General features: G+C 40.5%; 1 protein-coding gene across 1 annotated transcript; it reads right to left on the minus strand.

Moving 5' to 3' along the window:
* Nucleotides 1-275: 275 nt before the first annotated feature.
* Nucleotides 276-18,818, minus strand: galnt12 (UDP-N-acetyl-alpha-D-galactosamine:polypeptide N-acetylgalactosaminyltransferase 12). The gene is made up of 10 exons (XM_053613057.1): nucleotides 17,730-18,818; nucleotides 15,159-15,328; nucleotides 14,747-14,936; nucleotides 14,135-14,320; nucleotides 13,708-13,825; nucleotides 11,932-12,108; nucleotides 5,004-5,135; nucleotides 4,785-4,898; nucleotides 4,372-4,527; nucleotides 276-3,007 (listed from the first exon to the last, which is right to left on the minus strand). Exons 1-10 carry the CDS (start codon nucleotides 18,080-18,082, stop codon nucleotides 2,864-2,866), a joined length of 1,740 nt encoding a protein of 579 aa, XP_053469032.1. The 5' UTR covers nucleotides 18,083-18,818; the 3' UTR covers nucleotides 276-2,863.
* Between the last annotated feature and the right edge of the window lie 118 nt (nucleotides 18,819-18,936).

The following is an 18,936-nucleotide window of genomic DNA, read 5'->3' on the forward strand; positions in this document are numbered from 1 at the left end:
CCGAGTGTGAGGCGGACGGCATCGAACAAAGGAGACCCACGCAGCGTGTGAGATACCAGCAGACGCGCGTCATGAATGAGTCATGAGGAAGGACTGCAGGGCACAAGCTGCACATGTTTCAACCTCAAAAACTCCGTGCGAATGAAGACTCAAACCACACACAAGCACGCTAAAGACTAGGTAAAAATAGTACAAAAGGAAAGGAATGCGAGAAAGAAGCCTATTAGGAGTTTTTCATGCAGCTGTCCCCCCCCTCCCCCCCTCCTGTACGTCCTTCTCTCTTTCCATCTATGGCAGCAGAACCATGGTAAAATATGCACTCGTACTAAACTTCAGAGAAAACGTCAGCAGAGTCGAACAATGTCAGCAGCCTTCGATCCTCACAACCAATTTGCAAAAAGAAAAAGCATGTGTGAGTGAGTGTAAGAGGAATCTCAAAAGTATGCTGTAGATGCAAAGACTAGTGTAACAAAAAAAACACAGGCAATATGGATGTTCTCTGTTCTTGGTCAGACAAAACAAAGAAAAGAAAGAAAAAAAAAAGAAAAGAAATAAAGGAGCAATTCAGGATTGCGACATGTTACTGAAAGGGTTTTTTTTCTTTTTTTTTTATTATTATTTTCAAATAATTTCACTCATGTTAAATTCATAATACAAAAATGATGGAACAAAAATGTTCTCCTTTATATAGACAAACACGAATTAGACATTTGATGGAATTAAATGATTAAGTTCAGATATGTTAAGGTCACTTAAATAACAGTATCCATCACCTGAATTTACTCTCGCTACACATTATCGTTTCTCCATTTCAGATCCTACCCAGATGAAAGTTTCCGATAAAGGAAAATGTAAGAAACCCAAACTAAACTATGAAGCGGCGATGCTACCACTGTGATACTAGTTCACATAAAAGTGCACAAACAAAACCTTAACAAAATCAACTAGATTAGACAGTAGCTAATCCAATAGCTACTTCAGCATCAGACATTGTGGACACATGCTTAATAAATTGTATCTTTCAATTTAACGAAATCATACAACAATGTAAAATTACACGAATTTGATTTTTCACAGATCATAAGACACGTCTTCGGGAGATCAGCATTACTGTCCAGGGGTTGGATTTCTTCTCACCAGCTGATCGACCCTGCAGCGTTTTGAGACTTGATCGACAGCACAAGGTCTTTCAGTGCTCCAGTGTAAATCCACAGATAAACAATCTGACAACCACCTGTTTATCCCTGGAAGTTTTATGAACATCCGTGCAGCATCTCGAAAGGTCAGTCGTCGGTCTGAATAAATAGTTCCTGATATGTTTAAGTCTGTAAACTACTAATGTGTGTATCTCATTAATTTAATCCAAGTTAGGCACATGTTTAAACTTCATCAAAATATTATTAAGCAACTTTCTGTCTCAGACCCCAGAAACCCTTTAGAACCAGATAAAGCACTTCGGCTGTTCCTTGATGCACGAGATCAGTTATTTATAATAGTAAACTGCAGTAATAAACATTCAACATGGACGAACAAATGTTAAAACAGAGCCGACAGCATGTACCGACCAATCATTGTCGCTTATGGCTTCTTCATTAACAAGTATCTGAACATTAACTCAACATAATCAGGTTTATATCCATACACGCCACACCATCCATCACAGAGTAGAAATGAGTGTTAAACTTTAGCCATTAAAATCTGTTCCTCTAAAACAGTATCAGATCATCCATGCTCTATTTTCATCATCATCATCAGATCAGCAGATTTATAATAAACGCTTCGATACTGTTAAAGCCATCGATCTGAACTACGGCAATCTGAGATGTTTAAACCAGCTTCGAGTGAACAGTGTTTGAGAGAACATGGAGGACACAGAAGAACAACACAGAAGGAAAATGGAGGAGTTGGCACCATCAAGCGGTTTGTAATGAGTATTGCAGTAGTTCTACAGCCTGTACTACTGCAGACGCTCAACACTCTAACCAGCCCAAAAAATGTTTTGAAGTGACCTAGCTGCCAAAAACAAGTGGCTGATTGGCAACGCCAGTATCTGTACCTATATCCGTTTACTACTCCAAATATTCATATCTGTATTTGGATCTAAACCTGAAGTGGGCATGGTCTGAACCAATAGTTTTTTTAAAAAAAACAAATATGAACCAACCACAAACAGTTCCCTGGAACACTACAAAAATAAAAAAGATACCTGCACTGCCACTAGGTCATAAATAAACACAGCAAATGCATTACGTGCTGTGGTCTTTGTTTGTCTGGCGCTGTTTTGTCCGATGCCTTTTTAAAAAAATTTTTTTTTATTGTGTTCTACATGATCCCAGTCCTGTTACACCACTTTAGTCTCAAGTAGATGTCCTGTGAACCAAGCTTTCTTAAAAATAAAAAAATAAATGGTTCTCCTGCTATTCATACATGTATTCCTATTCAGTTACATGCCTAATTGCAAGATTATCCCAGAAACACTAGGCATGAGGCAGGAACACACCCTGAACCAGTCCATTGGAAGATACCGTACATACACATTCACACGCTCATTAACATTTAGTGGCGATTTAGCATAGCCAATCAAACTGCAGGATTTTGGGAGGCGTAAGGAAACCGGAGAACCCGGTTCAAACACGCTGAATGTATATCGGCCAGCAACAGTGAGCAGTGAGTCACCGCTCCAAATCCATCAAAAGCTGCAGCAGTCATTTTTTTGTTAAATTATAAATAAATAACGAGTGAGCAGTCACTTCCTAACATCAAAATGAAGAGAAAGACAGCATAGGATCTCGTAGATCACCACAGATCTGCCTCAGTCGGATACCCTTTCAAGCTCTGGAGCGGTAGAGAAAGTGCTTTGCTATTAAACCGATGTCCTCTCCTGAAAGAACCACTGCTGGTGGGCTGAACCGGTGCACGGACGGAGAGCAGGACCAGGACTGCCGTTGTCTACCTTCTGCAAGGCCTCGACACACTTCTGAGTCTGGACATGGTACAAAGTCCCATCCTATTAAAGCAAAAGGACATAAAGAATACTGGCTGTAATACCACTGTTTCAAGAAAATCAGCAAAGTTGGTGAACACAGATGCAAACAACAATATTTGATTATCACAGACAAATTTGATTTCAACAAATTTAGTGCAGAATTTACCAAATTTAGAACAACAGAACATAGAAAAACATGTGCTTCCATCCAGATTCCATCCCATCTTTACTTCTGAAAGACTCTGCCTCTCGAAGATACTCTATTTATACCCAATCATGTTACTGACCTGCTGCCAATTAACTTACTTGGTTGCAAAATGTTCTTCCAGCTGTTTCTTTTTACTAACGCTTACTTTTCCAGCCCCGTCCCAACTTTTTTGATACGTGTTGCGGCCATCAAATTCAAAATTACCTTTTTTTTCCCCTTAAGATGCTACATTTCCTCAGTTTAAACATTTGATATGTTTGCCATGTTCTATTGTGAATAACATATGCGTTTATGAGATTTCCAAATCACTGCATTCTGTTTTCATTGGCATTTTACACAGCGTCCCAACTTTTTTGGAATTGGGGTTGTAAACAAAATATTTTTAGAAAAATAATAAACATGACCATGAGAACTATGTTGATATTTATACCCACATTTATTAATAGCCTGCAAGGGTTTCTGCGGTCTCGTTTGTTAACCCGGCTCAACTGCCTAACGCGATTTCTGCATTCTGTGACATTTCTGCCATGTTTTGGGGAAATGTGTATGTTTATGTTCTTAAAAGTAAAACAATTTATTCAAAAAGCTACACACAAGCATAAACGGAGGCTGTTTGTTGCGTTTGAAATGAGAAGCCCTGCAGGGTTCGCCGACGGCACCTCGTTCCATCGGTTACGGAATAACAGGGCTGAATGTCAGCGTTTTTGTTCTTTCTCTCTGAGACCCCTCCAAAGCCTCAGGCCTGCTCAGACACAGGCACCAGCGCAATCCAGAGTCTCACAGCGACACCGGTCTCCTTCAGCACTGCAGTGGTTGCCTTATTGGGTCACTCTTGAGCTCACTCACGGGATCTGACTTCAAAATGTTGGGAAACAGCATCCGGTCATATCCAACCAGTTGTAAAGCTATTAATCAGCATATGGTCAGCAAAACTGATCTGAGCATTCTCACGGCAATGAGTTTGCTAACGATGTTCCCAAGTGTCTTTTCTAAATATTCACTGCAGTTTCAGAAATGCCAAGCTGCTCATTACTGTGGCCATATATAAACAATCAAACGCCTGCTGAAGCTAATTCAAGATCCACACGCCTCCTGCTGTTTTTCAGCGTTCCATGCTCCCCCCCCCCTCCCCCCTCCCTCATGCCACAGCAGTGGTGGCGAGTGACTCACGTCTCACCTCTCTGAATACAAACTTTTGGTCCTCGGGGACGGGTTGTTGGGGTTTTCGGCACAGATTAACGCTGAGGAAGGTGGAGATGGGATCGGCCACGGCACAGCCTGCGGGCTCCCTTGTGTTGTAGCGGATTTCGTTGTTTGTAGAGTACTCGAAAAACTAGCGCGCAGAAAGAACAGATACATGTGAAGTAAACATCAGGATTCAGAGTTTCACTGACACCAAGGCATCTATTAACCGGCAGAACTACATGTTTTTTTTTAATGACCGAATTTGATCGGTTGTGGTGTTCTCCGATATGACGAGCACAATTTGTAAAGACATAGAAGAGAGAGAAGAAAATTATAAAGAGATGGAGATTTACAGTGGAAGCCAATTCTGCACATATTGGGGAGATTCTTTCAAAAACCTCCTACCTGGTTTTGACCCAGGCCATGGCATGGATACAGAATGACCCTGTGGCCCGCCACATTGTGGTCACTAGGTGGACTGTAGTCAAAGCAGTAGTTAAACATTCCTCGATTCTTCAGCTGGAAGTAAGATGAGAATGAAAAAAAAAAAAAAAAAAAAGGTAAGAGAGGAGTAAGAGCAGCCATACTTATAAAACAAAAGAGCTACATCCTTGGTCACGTTACCATTCCGAACATGCCGGGTTGATCCTCTGGGACATGGATATCTGGATAGACATTCTCCAGGAACCACTTAAAGTCCTTACAGCGAAGACGCATCCTTAGCTTCCTCCTGTCCGTCACATCGCCATAGGCCTCCTAGAAACAAGAACTATGAATTTCACGATAATACTCGAACGTATCAGAGACTTACATCAACGTGCAGAGCATATATAGCTCCTAAAATGTGATATGAACGTCATGCATGTTATAATGAACTCCTAGTTAAAATGACAGGCGTTCTTCTGACATGATGATTGTGTCAAGCGAGAAAAAAAACCTGCATAGTAATAATGTTCCTGAGCTGCTATGAGTCAGTCTGACAATCATTTAATAGTCATTTACAGTCAGCACCGTCTCCGGGGTGTCAGGTCAGAATTAGAGGGAAATTTGCAAGCGTTCATCATAAGCCACAGCTCAGACGTTTTAAGGCATGATATACATCTGACTATATGATGACAGACAGGAGATTCAACCAATGAAGGAGGAGCGAGAGTGTTAAGCGTATGAGATCTTCATTGTGGAGTTTTATCGTTACCCAGTCACTAGAGAACTAGCCAGCTACTGACTAATAGAAGGCCTCTCTGTGCTTCTCTGTATTTTGTATCTATAAACTCGCTTATATCAGGTACGAGTGAGTCACTTAGGGTGTCTGCTTGCCCTTGGTGTGGAACATTTACTGCTTTGTTTGTTTTGGCTCACATGCTACAGTCCACTTCGTGCCTAGTGTGTTTGAAAAGCTAAAGAACAAAATACACAGATGAGATGATAAATGCAATGCAGTGTGTATTATGTCTATTGGCATCGAAATCCGGTATAAATTCACCCACAGCTTGCCAAGGTGAGCCAGCAGAGGAGCACGCTGTGAGATTACAGCAGAGAAACTGAGAGGTTTAACTAGTTAATCCGTAATGCAGAGGAAATACAGCAGATAATTATCTCCTCAGAGTCATGAATGCCACACTAAAGGGCTTGTCAGTACAGCAGAGGTGTCATTACTATTCAGACTAATGCGTATTATGTTGACCTGAATTCTCACCAAGTGTGTGAACTCGCAGCCATGAGAACAAAAATTTACAGGCCAATTTTATTTAAAAAAAAAAAAAAACACATTATAATTTTTTTTTTAAATCAAACTGACAAAACTATGCAATTCATAATGTTAACTGACAAACTACTCAAGATGGGAAACAGTTTTAAAATAAATAAATTCTACAAAAATCCCTGTCAGACCCCCCAACAGTCACTAACTGAGCTCCTACAGGATGAACCGATTGGTCCAAACTGGACCCAAAAAAAAAAAAAGTAGAAAAAACTTCTGTTAGGAAGCAGCTGCAAAGTGAAGGTTTTTTTTTTGTGTGCAATTCTGCTGTCTTAGCATTCACAAAGAACTCTAAACTGTTCTCCAAAAGTTAGAGTCAAAGAGTTCATCGTCACAAGACTGAACAGTGTGTGGACAATTATTTCTTTTGTGAATTGAGTCCAAAGGCAAATAGAGGTGTTTTTTTTTTTCCCTTCCTGTCAGTACACTGAATTCACGGTATTCGCCATCACCGCAAAACACAAACTCACGAACAAAAATAAAAGCAATTCCGACACAGAGGGATACGTTCCATAAAATCACAACAAGCAAACATGCTGTAGAAGCCAGCTGTGTGTTTTCTCCACGCAGCTTGTGCAGATCAGCTATTTTCAGAAAGAGAATTGATCAAGAAAAAAAAAAAAAAATGCATTTTCAAAAACAGCCGATATTGTTTCTCCTACAAAGAAAGGGCAGTTTTACCACCATGATGCTGTGCACCGATACTCCTGCAGAATACATACTCAACTCAATATTCATGCATGGGAATATGGCGTTCCATGCATTTTCAGATGCATAGAAACACGCATGTTGGTAGAAAACATCTTTTTTTTGTGTGTGTATGATTTCTACATACAATTTTAAGCATTTGAAGTATGCTGAGAATAAGAATAGCACACTGTATCGGACTGTAAAAGCCATTTTTGACAAACTCAAAAATATGGACTTGACAAGAAGAAAAATTCACAGATGTCTCTGTTGATTGAGCACTATCAGCATAATAAGAAACCAGGTAACAGAATTATATAATGCTAAACGCAAATTGGCACATTTTTTTTTTTACAGTGTATAATTTGCCAAGGAACACTGCAGAGAAAAAACTGCAGAACCTGGGGTGTGTGATGAACACTGTTATTAGATGCGTGAATTTCAGTCTCAGACAGTCATGTGTTTTTGAGTTAAAAAAAAAAAAAAAGATATATATAAATATATATCCTACAGAGGCCTAAGACAAAGAATAATGACAAAAGGAAGCATGGTCACGTAGGGCCTTATAGGTTAAACAGAGCTGTTTGTAGTGCACGCAGTTTAGGAGGCGAACAAGAAAAACATCATGTAGGCTCACTGGTAAACATTCAAGCGGGCTCAAGAGAAAATATGAAGCAATAACTTTTAAAAGGGCATGTGAAGATTGTGGAAAGACCAGCTCTGGCAAAGGGGAAAAGGGAACGGAGAGACACCGATGAAGTGTTTCAGGATAGAAAACCCTGCTAGACAGGTAACTTAACAAATGTGTAATTGTACGTCACGTATCGTGCGTTCGTGGTGCATCAATGGTAACAAAACAAAACACAACACAATGCATGCATGTGATGCAACACTAAAGCAAACAGTAGAGGAAGTATATTGTGACAGGACACGTCCACAACAGACAGAACAGTCCGAGTATTAACAATCACCAATTTCCCGATTACAATAAACATTTGAGAAGATGAAATGCCCCAAAAATGCCTGTATTGCATACCAACCTCTTGAATTCTAGAGTTTTGAGACTCACCTTTGAAACACTGTTCGTGACAACAAACACAACAATGGCAGAAAGTTTAAAGAGAAGCTTGTCTGTGTGCTTAACGTCTATATGCTGCTGCACGGAGACAAATATGGCAGGAATCTTGCAGGTCAACATGAAAACCTGACAGACAGGGATGCATCAACGTGTCATCTAGTTACCATGCCGTGCATAAGGCATGCAGGTGATTTACAATGACGCTTACTTCCCTGTTGCGTCTGAAAGGTCACAAGTCAAGCATAAATAACTACAGTACAATAGTGCTGTGGTTCAAAGCCAGTCACACAGATAGACAAATAAATAAAGAAATAGAGCTTCCCCTGTGTTTAACTGTACTGAAATACCGGCTCTAACAAAAAAACCACGTCAGTTATCGAGTACAATGGCGATACACATCTTAATACCAGACCACACACACACACACACACACACACACACACACACACACACACACACACACACACACACACACTACACTCAAGCTGCTGTTTCATAATGCAAAATATCATCGTCGCAGGGTAAAGGTCAGATTAGGACCAGGCCACAATTTCAGAATTATTTACACAGAAATCCAGATAATTGTTTTTCTTTTTAAGAAGGAAAGCAATCATGAAAAGGTCTGAAGAGATCTTGCAGACGTTATGCAGATCAGCTCAACCCTACCAAAGGCATCCTGTAATAAATTGCTTTGCAAATATTTTAGGCAAACAGCTGCCTAAAACAGATACAGTTGCTTACAAAACCGAGATATCAGAAGCGCTTTTCTCTGTAGTCACCATTTATACACTTGTTAAAATAAATCCAGCTGAACTGCGATCGGACTAGCAGAGCACACAGGGATTGCACAAAAGTACATGAAGTGAGGTTTAACCTTTAAAAGAGAGATTTAAGAGATAAGTACAATATCCCTCTTACAAATTGGAGTATAGTCTCTCAATATGTGACTGCTTAAAAGAACAAAAAAGGGTGCGTGACTCGGGATTATAAAGATCCTGAAATGAAGCTTTACTGTTCTATAATTCTTATAAATAACGTTGCAGAGAAAGAGAAAGCAGAATCCATAATACTGAATGCTGACCCATAGCAAGTGCGCTGAAAAGGGGGGGGGGGGGCAAAATCCTCAGGCAGGACCAAATATTCTAACCATTCTGACACGGACATAAAAACACCCACAAAGTGCCACCTCATCACCTCTCAAATATGAGGAATAATTACCGTGTGGCATTGCCATCATCATGCAAGACTTCTTTGCACAGGAAATGCAGTTAGAAGCAAGGAAGCTGGTTCGTGTGAATATGTATGCTCAGCACACGTTCCTGCCACCTCAGACGCTGTGGAGTGCTGAGCTATGGCCCACAGAGGAGCACTGCACACGTTGTTTGCAGGCGACAGCTGTTGGAAGCAGAACCCAGTTGGAGCTATTTAGCAGCACTGAGTAGTGATGGATGACTTCCCCTACTGATGAGAAGATGATTCATCAGAGTGCAATGGCCAAACGACCAGCTGGGTGCCCGGGTACCATAAAAGCAGATGCATAATAATTTATAATTGTGACTGGGTCTTGGTTTTATTTATTTATTTTGCAGCAGTTCACTAGGAACACACAGGTTTTTGCACTGAATAAAGTGGTTGAGGTTCAACACGTAACGGAGCATCGGGCTCAACATAGTGGTGGGTTGTATACCAGATAAAAATGTCAAATTTGTCAACAAGTACAGCTTTTCAATAAGGACATACCAATCCAATACTAAGCGCCAGTACTAGAGCTGATCCTTGCCTGAAGCTCTGGATTGATTTTGGATCGGAGTTGACATTTTCCAACCGGACCCACTGACTGTCTTATGTACACACACGTTATGCTGACGGACACAACACATATCTTGCACGTCAACATAATACACATCTGTTCATGTTACTGCTTTATCCCGGTTGTGCATGGATCCAGAACCTATCCCAGAAACATCCGGTGCACAGTGGGACAATTCCAGCCCCAGGATGGGACTCTGGACCATCATACGACACCATGTGCACACACATTCACACCTAGGAACAATTTTGCATAACCAATCCAGCTACCCGAGGAGTATTCCAGAAAGCAAGGTTAATTTACCCGTCACAAACCCTAAACTCTCAGTTGATTAACCAAAACCTTACTCTGGGCTCTCCAGTTCCAGAACACTGGTTAGGAGTTAGTTCAATCAACCTCCGATTGGTAACTCAGAGTGAATGCGCGTGCACGGTGAGTACATAAAGGCATTATCAATGGATAGCCGATTTCAGGAGTCACCATGGAAACCCAGGGCGAAACAAAGCAAGCCACATACTTCAGCGAAGCAGAGTCAGAGGTTTTAATGCATGCTTATGAGGAATAGAAGTCATTTATAACAAACAAACAAAAAAAAAAAAAAAAAAAGGAACTGCTGCATCGGACAGAGAGTCGGCTTGGAAAAAAGTAAAATGAGTAATGAGTAAATGCGTGAATTTATAAGTTCAGAAATATCTGAAAAGTTTCCTTTCATTATGATGCAATATTGAACATTGATCCTATTAAACCCGTGCCATAACAATTAGCAGTATAGTATTTGCTAACATTATTATTATTATTCTGTCAATTATTGTTGAATGACATACATTTGACTTTATTGCTTTACCAATTACAGGAAACAAAGAAACAATGAACCACACTCAGCTGTTCACTTAGTGAACACGCATTAGTCATTTAATTAGAAGTGATTTTGGCAGGCAACACCTTTTGAGTACAAGGCGTACTGTACAGTATGTATGGTCCTACACCCAGTTGCTGTTCCCATATGCTCTGAATCACCCACGTTATAGATAAAACTCCCTCTGGCAAAAAAACAAAAAAAAACAAAAGGGCAATGCGTAAAATGTGCTCCGTGTTCTGCGCTGATCCACGATGTGTCGTGGTGGCGATGTGAGATTTTAAAAGGTTTGTTAATTAAATGAACGTTTCACGCGATTGATGGTGACGCTCCCGAAATATTCATCTGGATATTAAAAATAAATAAATAAATAAATAATTAAATAAATAAATTAAAAAAACACACCACCACATCTATACGTGGTCTTATCACCCTCTCACAGCGAAAAAGATTTCGTATAATCCGTGCTTCCTCGTCCACAGGACGTTCTTCAAAAAGGCACGTCAGCTCTCTGAAACAAACTAACCCTGAGAAAGTAAGTTGCTATGGCTACTTACATACCCTGAAAGCTACCTCTGTTTTTGGAACCGAAAGCTGAGGTTATCTGTTAACTCAGAGTAAACTTACCCAGGTAAGTCGCATATCCGGATTTCTGGAATACCCCCTGATGGGGTAGTTTTAGGGTTAACATGCAAACATGGGGGAAAACATGCAAAACTCCACACAGGCTGTAACTAGAGTTCGGGATCGAACCAAAGACGCTGGAACCGTGGCATATACGACACAGCTTATCTTAAATCACACCTCGCAGCTATAACCTGGGTGAAAACATGAACTAACTGAACATTGTGTTCGTTTCATGCTGCGTCAGCTTAAACACACAGGTTTGCATTATTTTTGTATAACAGCATGGTCTATTGTGAGTTTTTTTCCATATTCAAATTTTCCTGTCACAACATACCATGTGAGGGGGAGGAGAGCGCTCATCTTTCTTTAAGCACTGACAGACTCCAACACTACTCAAGGTCAAACGAAAGACATACACTCTGCCAGAAAGATGCCACTTCTCACCTTTGTAATCGTACACTGAGCTCAGAGAATGTCACCTCAGAACTGCAGTGAACTCCGTGCTGACTGTCACTCAATATGTTCACAGCTTGCGTGGATACGTGTGTGGCTAAGCCAAGCATCTGTATCTTATTTCTCAGAGACCTTGCAATCAATCAGGGTCTGTTTACACTGTTGTTGAGCTGTCATTTAGAGGACTCGAATGTGATAAATGGGACTGAGGAAGCTGGGAGGAAACAAAAGGGATGCCAAGCCACAACAAGTACATATTAATAACAAGGACAATGAGCGTACCAGACGAGCGTGGGGGTTGCGGTGGTAGTACAGCTCCTTGTAGTTGTCCATCCAGACCTCTGCTGCCCGCACACTGTTGGCCAGAGCCTTGTTCCGCGAATAGGGGGCCTTTTTAGGGAAGACATGGCCCACATGGGAACAGGGATGGATCTCTAAACTCCCTCCACACTGCCAGATCTGGAAAAAGCAACACCACAAGGAAGAAATTAGTCTCAAACAATGCAAATGAGGATCATTCTGGAATTTCCCACCAGGGATTAATAAAATGTTCTCATCATACAATGAGAACACCGGTGTCTGGTGAAGCACGGAGATGCCTGCCAAAGACTGATCATGTAAAAGATAGGATGACCTAATTGATCTTAATAAATAATTCTTAGCAATTAAATTACTAATATTTACTAATTAAACTTATTACATAATCCAAATAGTCCAATTTAACTTGTGCAAGTCATGATACTGTGCAAAAGTTTTAGGCACACGCAAAGAAATAGTGTAAAGCAGAAACGCCTTCAAAAATAACGATCGGTTTCTAGATGAAAAAAATATATATATACTACTAAAGCGTAAACAGTAATAAAGGCTTTGGATAAAATTTGTGCCTAACCATTTTGCACAGTAATGTTCCATGCACATGCTTTTATGTAAAACAGAAGTACTGAGAAGGGTTCTGTACAGACATACCAGGTAATGAATGAATGAATGAATGAATGATGAAGGAATCTGTTTGAGGTAAACTATTTCCATCCAAGATATTATCCAAGAATTCTGCAACTTTTTGGATATTGAATCATAATGGTTTGACCATCAAGTAATTAAAGCAGATACATGATACAAGATATTATTTTTTAAACATTTATGACATTTTTCTGGTGGAAAACCTCTCACATACACTAAATTCAGTGTCATGTAAATAACATTTATACCACTAACTAATTGTAACCAGGTGATTTAATTTTTTTGATTAACGAAAATATCGAATCATGATGATATGGAGGAAAAATAAAATTACTTTACGGCCAAATGCATGTGGACACCGGACCTTCACCCATATGTGGGCCTGCCACAAAGTCTGAATCACACAATTAACTTTTTGGATAAATTAGAATCCTGACTGTTCTCCCGGCCTTCTCACCAGACATCAGTGCCTGACCTCACTTATGCTTTTGTGGCCGAGTGGGATAATCCCCACAGCCACGTTCCAAAATCCAGTATAAAGATTTCCCAGAAGGGTGGAGGCTGTTATACCAGTAAAAGGGGACCAAGTCCTATATGAAAACACCCATGGTTTTGGAATAGGATGTTGGGATGGACAGGTGTCCACATACTTTTGGCTATATAGTGTATTTACATTTATTCATTTAGCAGACGCTTTTATCCAAAGCGACTTACAAATTAGAAAATACAAGCAAATGTATCATGTTGCGATACTTCTATACATCAGCCAATCAGCTACTTGTAAATGTAACACTGGAGTGGTCATCGTTATAATAGCATAATGGTATTTGTAATGCTTAAATACTCATGACAATTTACCATGATACTGATACCACCATATAGCATTATTACAAATTATGTAAGGTATATAGGTAATATAACCCCATCATTGACTTATGATTTCCAAACTCTGCGTGCTATTATGGATCCACCATCAAATAAACATTTGTGCAGAATTCCTTGAACAGAGCTGAAGGAAACAGAACCATTGGATAGACAAACAGTAATGTACGGATTTAAAAATAAAAAATGAATTAAATAAATAAAGCACAGACTCACTCTGAATGAGAACTCCAGGTTCTCTCCTCCCCACACCTCCATCCCTGTGTCATAAGTACCCAGGTAATGAAAGTACTTCTTGCCGACTGCAAACAGGCCCCCAGCCATGGTCGGAGATCTAAAACGAGTAGGAAAACGTTAAACTACTTATCGGGCTGTCCATATTCGTGGATTCCTGTGCCGATTAATGCCAATATTGTAGTACTGTTTAGAGAGGAAGAAGACTGAAAAACAGCCCTTATTAGATATACTATTCAAAATAAACAATACATTTTACATGTATGCTATTATTTATTGCCAGTTAGGCGAATTTCAGTTGTGAATATAGTGCTCACAGTCTACAAAAAGGCATTTTGTAGATATGCACAAATGAAAAGAAAGTTTTAGTGCCATTTACACTACCCTTAAAGAGAAAAGAGTTATTCACCTGATGACATCAGTAGGGGAGTGTCTGCGTTTCTGCTCAATTTCAGGAACTGTATGCCATGTGAAAACCAGGCGCCAGTCAAAGCCACCGATCTGAGGCTCTCCGGAGTTGCCCAAATACTGGAACGTGTTCCAGTCAATCACATCTATTACAGGACAGACGACAGCACTGGGTTCCTCCTTTATTCTGCACAACAGGGAGATAGGGACATGGAGGTTAGCACATTGATTGGTTGGTTGAATGGACTAATGGATGGATGGGAGGATAGAACGATTGAGGAGTTGGTTGGTTGGACAGAATGGTGATTGGATGAAGGTATAGATGGACTGAAAGATGGACGGATGAACGACGGACTGATAAATTGATGCATGAATGGATGGATGGTTAATCGGTTGGTTTGATAGGTGGACAGAATGATCAGTGGATAAAACAATGGATAGATGAATGAATATTCAGTTGTTTGGTCTAATGTATATAGGTATATTATGATGGTGGATGGATGCATCCTTGCATGTATTTATGTATGCATGTATGAATGGATGGATGGATAGATGGATAGATGGACAGATAAAAGAATGGTTTCTTAGATGGATGGATGGATGGAGCACTTACCTGTGGAGCAGGGGCTCCAGCCAGCCCTCATGACACTCACAGTGACAGTCCAGGAAAGTCAGCACATCACCTGTGGCTAGAGTGGCACCCAGGAGTCGAGCTCTGACCAGCCCTTCTCTCTTCCTCGCTCGGATCAGACGTACTTTCCTCAGATCAGCTATGTAGTTCTCCAGAGGCTCCTTCAAATGCTCTAAAGGAGCACACAGAAGAATTAACACAAGAATACCAAGTAGCCCAGTTTCAAAAAGTCCCAAGTGTGATCCTACATTTGGTAGGATCTAATAAACATGTTGATAAAAACTAATCAAAACACAATTGGTCAAGAAACAATGCCAATATTCAGATATAAACACCAGTAATGACATTTACATAACACTTTAGCTGAAGCCTTAGTGTAGGTGGTCCTCCATACCTCTGTCACTGTAGTCATCCACAAGGATGACCTCATTCAGTAGGATGTCAGGTGAGGTTTCCAGCACACTGTGCACTGTGCGCAGTAAAGTAGACCAGGCCTCATTGTAGAAGGCAATCACTACTGAGGTGGATGGCAAGCTCCGGTAGTCATACTTCAGGTTTTTGCATCTGAGGATAGAAGTTAGGAAGATACAAACATAGAGAGAGAGAGAGAGAGAGAGAGAGAGATATTATCGTTGATTCTTGCAAATACATGACTTTTTGGCATTACTTTGCAAATCTGAACAATAAATGTCAATAATGCTATATAAATGCAATTTATATTTTATTTTACAGTGAGTTTATCATCGCTATAACAAATTTACATTCATCTAAACATTCTTACAAATTCTAGGGTTTGCCCCACCCTGACTTACAATGATGTATGATGGAGCATAATTGTAATAATAAATATTGCCTTAAATGACATAACTTATTAAAAAATTTGACAACCTGTATGAGACAATATTTAGATTATTTCAGAAAACAAACACTAATAGAAATGCAAATTAGCCAACAGCCATGACACGGCAAGGACCCTGGGTAGGTGGATGGGCTACAACATCAGACGATAGACTTCACAAAACTTGAAGACTGGAAAAAGACCAGGTGATTTATTTTTCTAATCTTCAACTGTCCCGTTTGGGTGAGCCTGTGCCCATGATCAGACTCATGTTCTTGGCTGACGGGCATGGAACCCAATGTAGTCTTCTGCTGTCGTAACCCTTCCACCACAAGCTTCGATGTTTCGTGCATGCTGAGATGCTTTTCTGCTCACTATGCTTGTAAAGAGAGCTTATCCGAGTTACTATGTCCTTCCTGGCAGCTCGAGCTAATCTGGCCATTGTCCATAGACTTTTCTTATCAACAGGGCGTTTCCACCCACAGAACAGTCGCTCACCCAATGCAGTTTCTGAAATATTCAAACCAGTCCATCTGGTACCAATATCCATGCCACAATCAAAGTCACAACGATCACACTTTTTCTTCATTCTGATGTTTGATATGAACATTACCTGAAGCTCTTGATCTGTATCTGCATGATTTTATGCATTGCGCTGCTGACACATGACTGGCTGATTAGATAACCGCATGAATGTGCAAGTGTACATGTGTTTCTAATAAAGTGGATAGTGAGTGTTTATGTAAATTTCACAAGTTCATATGACTTTTTTGACTACAGTTGAAGGTAAAAGCTGCTTCGTCTTAATTAGGAGTTTAAGTAAAAGTTCACCTCTGGCTGTAAGTAGACCCAAGGCCTTTGATACATGATTTGCCCTTGATACCATGGAAAACTCAGCCAATACCTCAGAAAAAAAGTTAGTCCAGTTTCTCCTTAGGGGCAATTTACAAACAAGTGAATGTACCTGGACCATCTGTACAAACAATTGTATGCAAAAATAAAAATCTTGGGACCCCACAGACATTGCATCGCTCAGGAAGGAGGCACAAATTAACTGGATGAACTTTGAAAGATTCAAATGAATCCCAAGACAACAACAAAGAAACTGGTGAAGGAGCTGAAGGCATCAGATACCAAAAAGTATGTACAACCGCCCATACATCATCCACGTCTTACATCACAATAACCTGGAAGGCCAGGATGAAACCTACACGTTGGAGTCGTGTTCTCTGGTCAGATGAAACAAAAACGTAACTGCTTGGTCATAATGATCAGTGCTATAAATGAGGAAATAGGTTAAGAATTTTAACCTGAAGAACACCATCGCCAACTGTGAAGCATGGATGCGGCAGCATTACGTGTGAGGAAGGTTTTGCTGAAAAAGGAACCAGTGCACTTTAGAAAATAGTGGAAGGAAGACTATTACAAAATCCTGAAGAAAAACCTCAAGACATCAGCCAAAAAGTTCAAACTTACAGTGTACGGTGCTCCTATACGCAATACTTCCAAAGTGGTAACAAAACTGCTTAAGAACAGCAAAGTGAATATAAAATGGCCATCACAAATCCCTGACCTGAATCCCATGAGCTGAAAAGACCGTGTCCGTGCATGGAGGCCAACAAACCCGACCTAGTGACACCAGATCTGTCAGGAGGACCGGGCAAAACTTCTCACGGTATTGTGAGAAGCGTGTAGAAGGCTGCGCCAGGAGTTTGGTTTCAATTCATGCGAATAAAAAGCAATGCAACAAAATAGCAGCAAAGTGTATAAAACGTCTGACCCGCTGAAAATCTGATCTAGTACATAAAAGCTGAAATAAATGCTTTAGTTATTCTTTTTGAAATGGCCACTTGTGGAAATAAAGTAGATCCTTTACACAGGAAATGTATGGTATGAAGTGTGTGGCGTAGTGGAAAAAACACAGTTTGAAGGTATTTAGCCTGGGTATGTCAACTTTTGACCTCAAGTGAATTGAAAAGATGTTTCAAAATACCTTATTTGACAGTTTTGTGGTTTTCTGACAGTTTTTATTATTATCATTATTATAATTGTACTAATGAAGGGCCTGATCCATTAAATGTGATATCATTTAAAATGTTAAACTTTTTGCAGCCAACTCTGACTTACAGTGGATTCCATCTCTCGGGTAATCTGCGGTGGAGGGAGATCTTGTCACTAATGTAAGTGTTGATCTGGTGTTTCTGGAGACTTTCCTCCTCTTTTCTCTTCTCCTCTCCAGACAGCTCCAGTTTCACGGCTTTCCCCAACTCCCCCAGTGCATTCGGGTCTAAAGCTGGTTTCTCATAGACAGGTCTCCGCAGGAGCTCGTTATCTTCCTCGGGGATTTGGTCAGATAAAACTCCTCGCCGATTCGCCCGGCTCACTTCGGAATTTCTGTGGAAGATGAAATATCCAAACAGTGACGCGCAGATGAAGAACAGCAGCAACTTGGGGCGACTCTTGCGTCCGCATATTGCCATCGTGGCGCTGATTGGCTGGTTTTTCTTTGTTTGTTTGTTTGTTTGTCTCACTTAAATTCCATGGAGGGGGAAAAAAACCTTTGGGTAGTTCAGCATGTCCGTGAAAGTTTGTGGGTTTGATTCGAGGCGATATGAAGTGACATTCCCACAAGCAAACGCGTCTAATGGAAAGTGCGCCTGCGGATCACGTGATAACGAAGCAGCTATAAACAGGACGGATTTACACGATCAGATTAGCTCACTGCGACCAAGATTACACTTCTACTGACGGAAAAAATATATAATAATAATAATAATAATAATAATAATGTAGGTTACATCACATAGTCTCCATGAGAGTTCCGGTGTAAAGTACACTAACAGTCCTACTCCATTTAACGCTTTCCGGTAGCACAACTTCCTTTCTTAACTCTCTTCCTTAAACTTCCTCCACTTCTTTTCTCTCGCCTAATTAACGCAGGCACTACTGAACTGCTCACATTGCTGTAAAAGTGTTCACTTTGCTCTCCAGGAGGTTGTGTGGAGGAGGAGGAGGAGGAGGTGGAGGAGGGAGCTCGCGAGACGCCGTCAAATCATTTCCACGCACAAATTTAGCTAGTTAAACTCGATGCAAATCTTTCCCCGTGTTTCTCCTTTTAATTAACCTCAAGCAGAAGCTATTTCCCGTCTAACCGATAACGTGACGTTAAAGAGTGCATGGTTCCCCCACCCCCCTTTTTTTCCCATAAATAAAACTATGAAAATGAGTGTGGACTCTCTAAACAAAGTTTTGCTACAACATCCGGGCGTGAGCTGGCAATGATGTCACGCAGCATCACGTGATCACGCCTAACCGTCTTTCTACAAGTGAGGCC

This window comes from Ictalurus furcatus, chromosome 24 (assembly GCF_023375685.1).
Source record: "Ictalurus furcatus strain D&B chromosome 24, Billie_1.0, whole genome shotgun sequence".
In the NCBI taxonomy this organism is placed as follows: domain Eukaryota; kingdom Metazoa; phylum Chordata; class Actinopteri; order Siluriformes; family Ictaluridae; genus Ictalurus; species Ictalurus furcatus.

Bases quoted from the DNA above. Each gene is read 5' to 3' on its own strand.
- galnt12 (XM_053613057.1), bottom strand. From the start codon at position 18,082: ATGGCAATATGCGGACGCAAGAGTCGCCCCAAGTTGCTGCTGTTCTTC. The intron at 12,109-13,707 runs GTGAGTCTGTGC...TGCTTTTTCCAG, and splicing joins ACCTGGAGTTCTCATTCAGA to ATCTGGCAGTGTGGAGGGAG. The intron at 3,008-4,371 runs GTGAGACGTGAG...TTGCTTTAATAG, and splicing joins AAAAGTTTGTATTCAGAGAG to GATGGGACTTTGTACCATGT.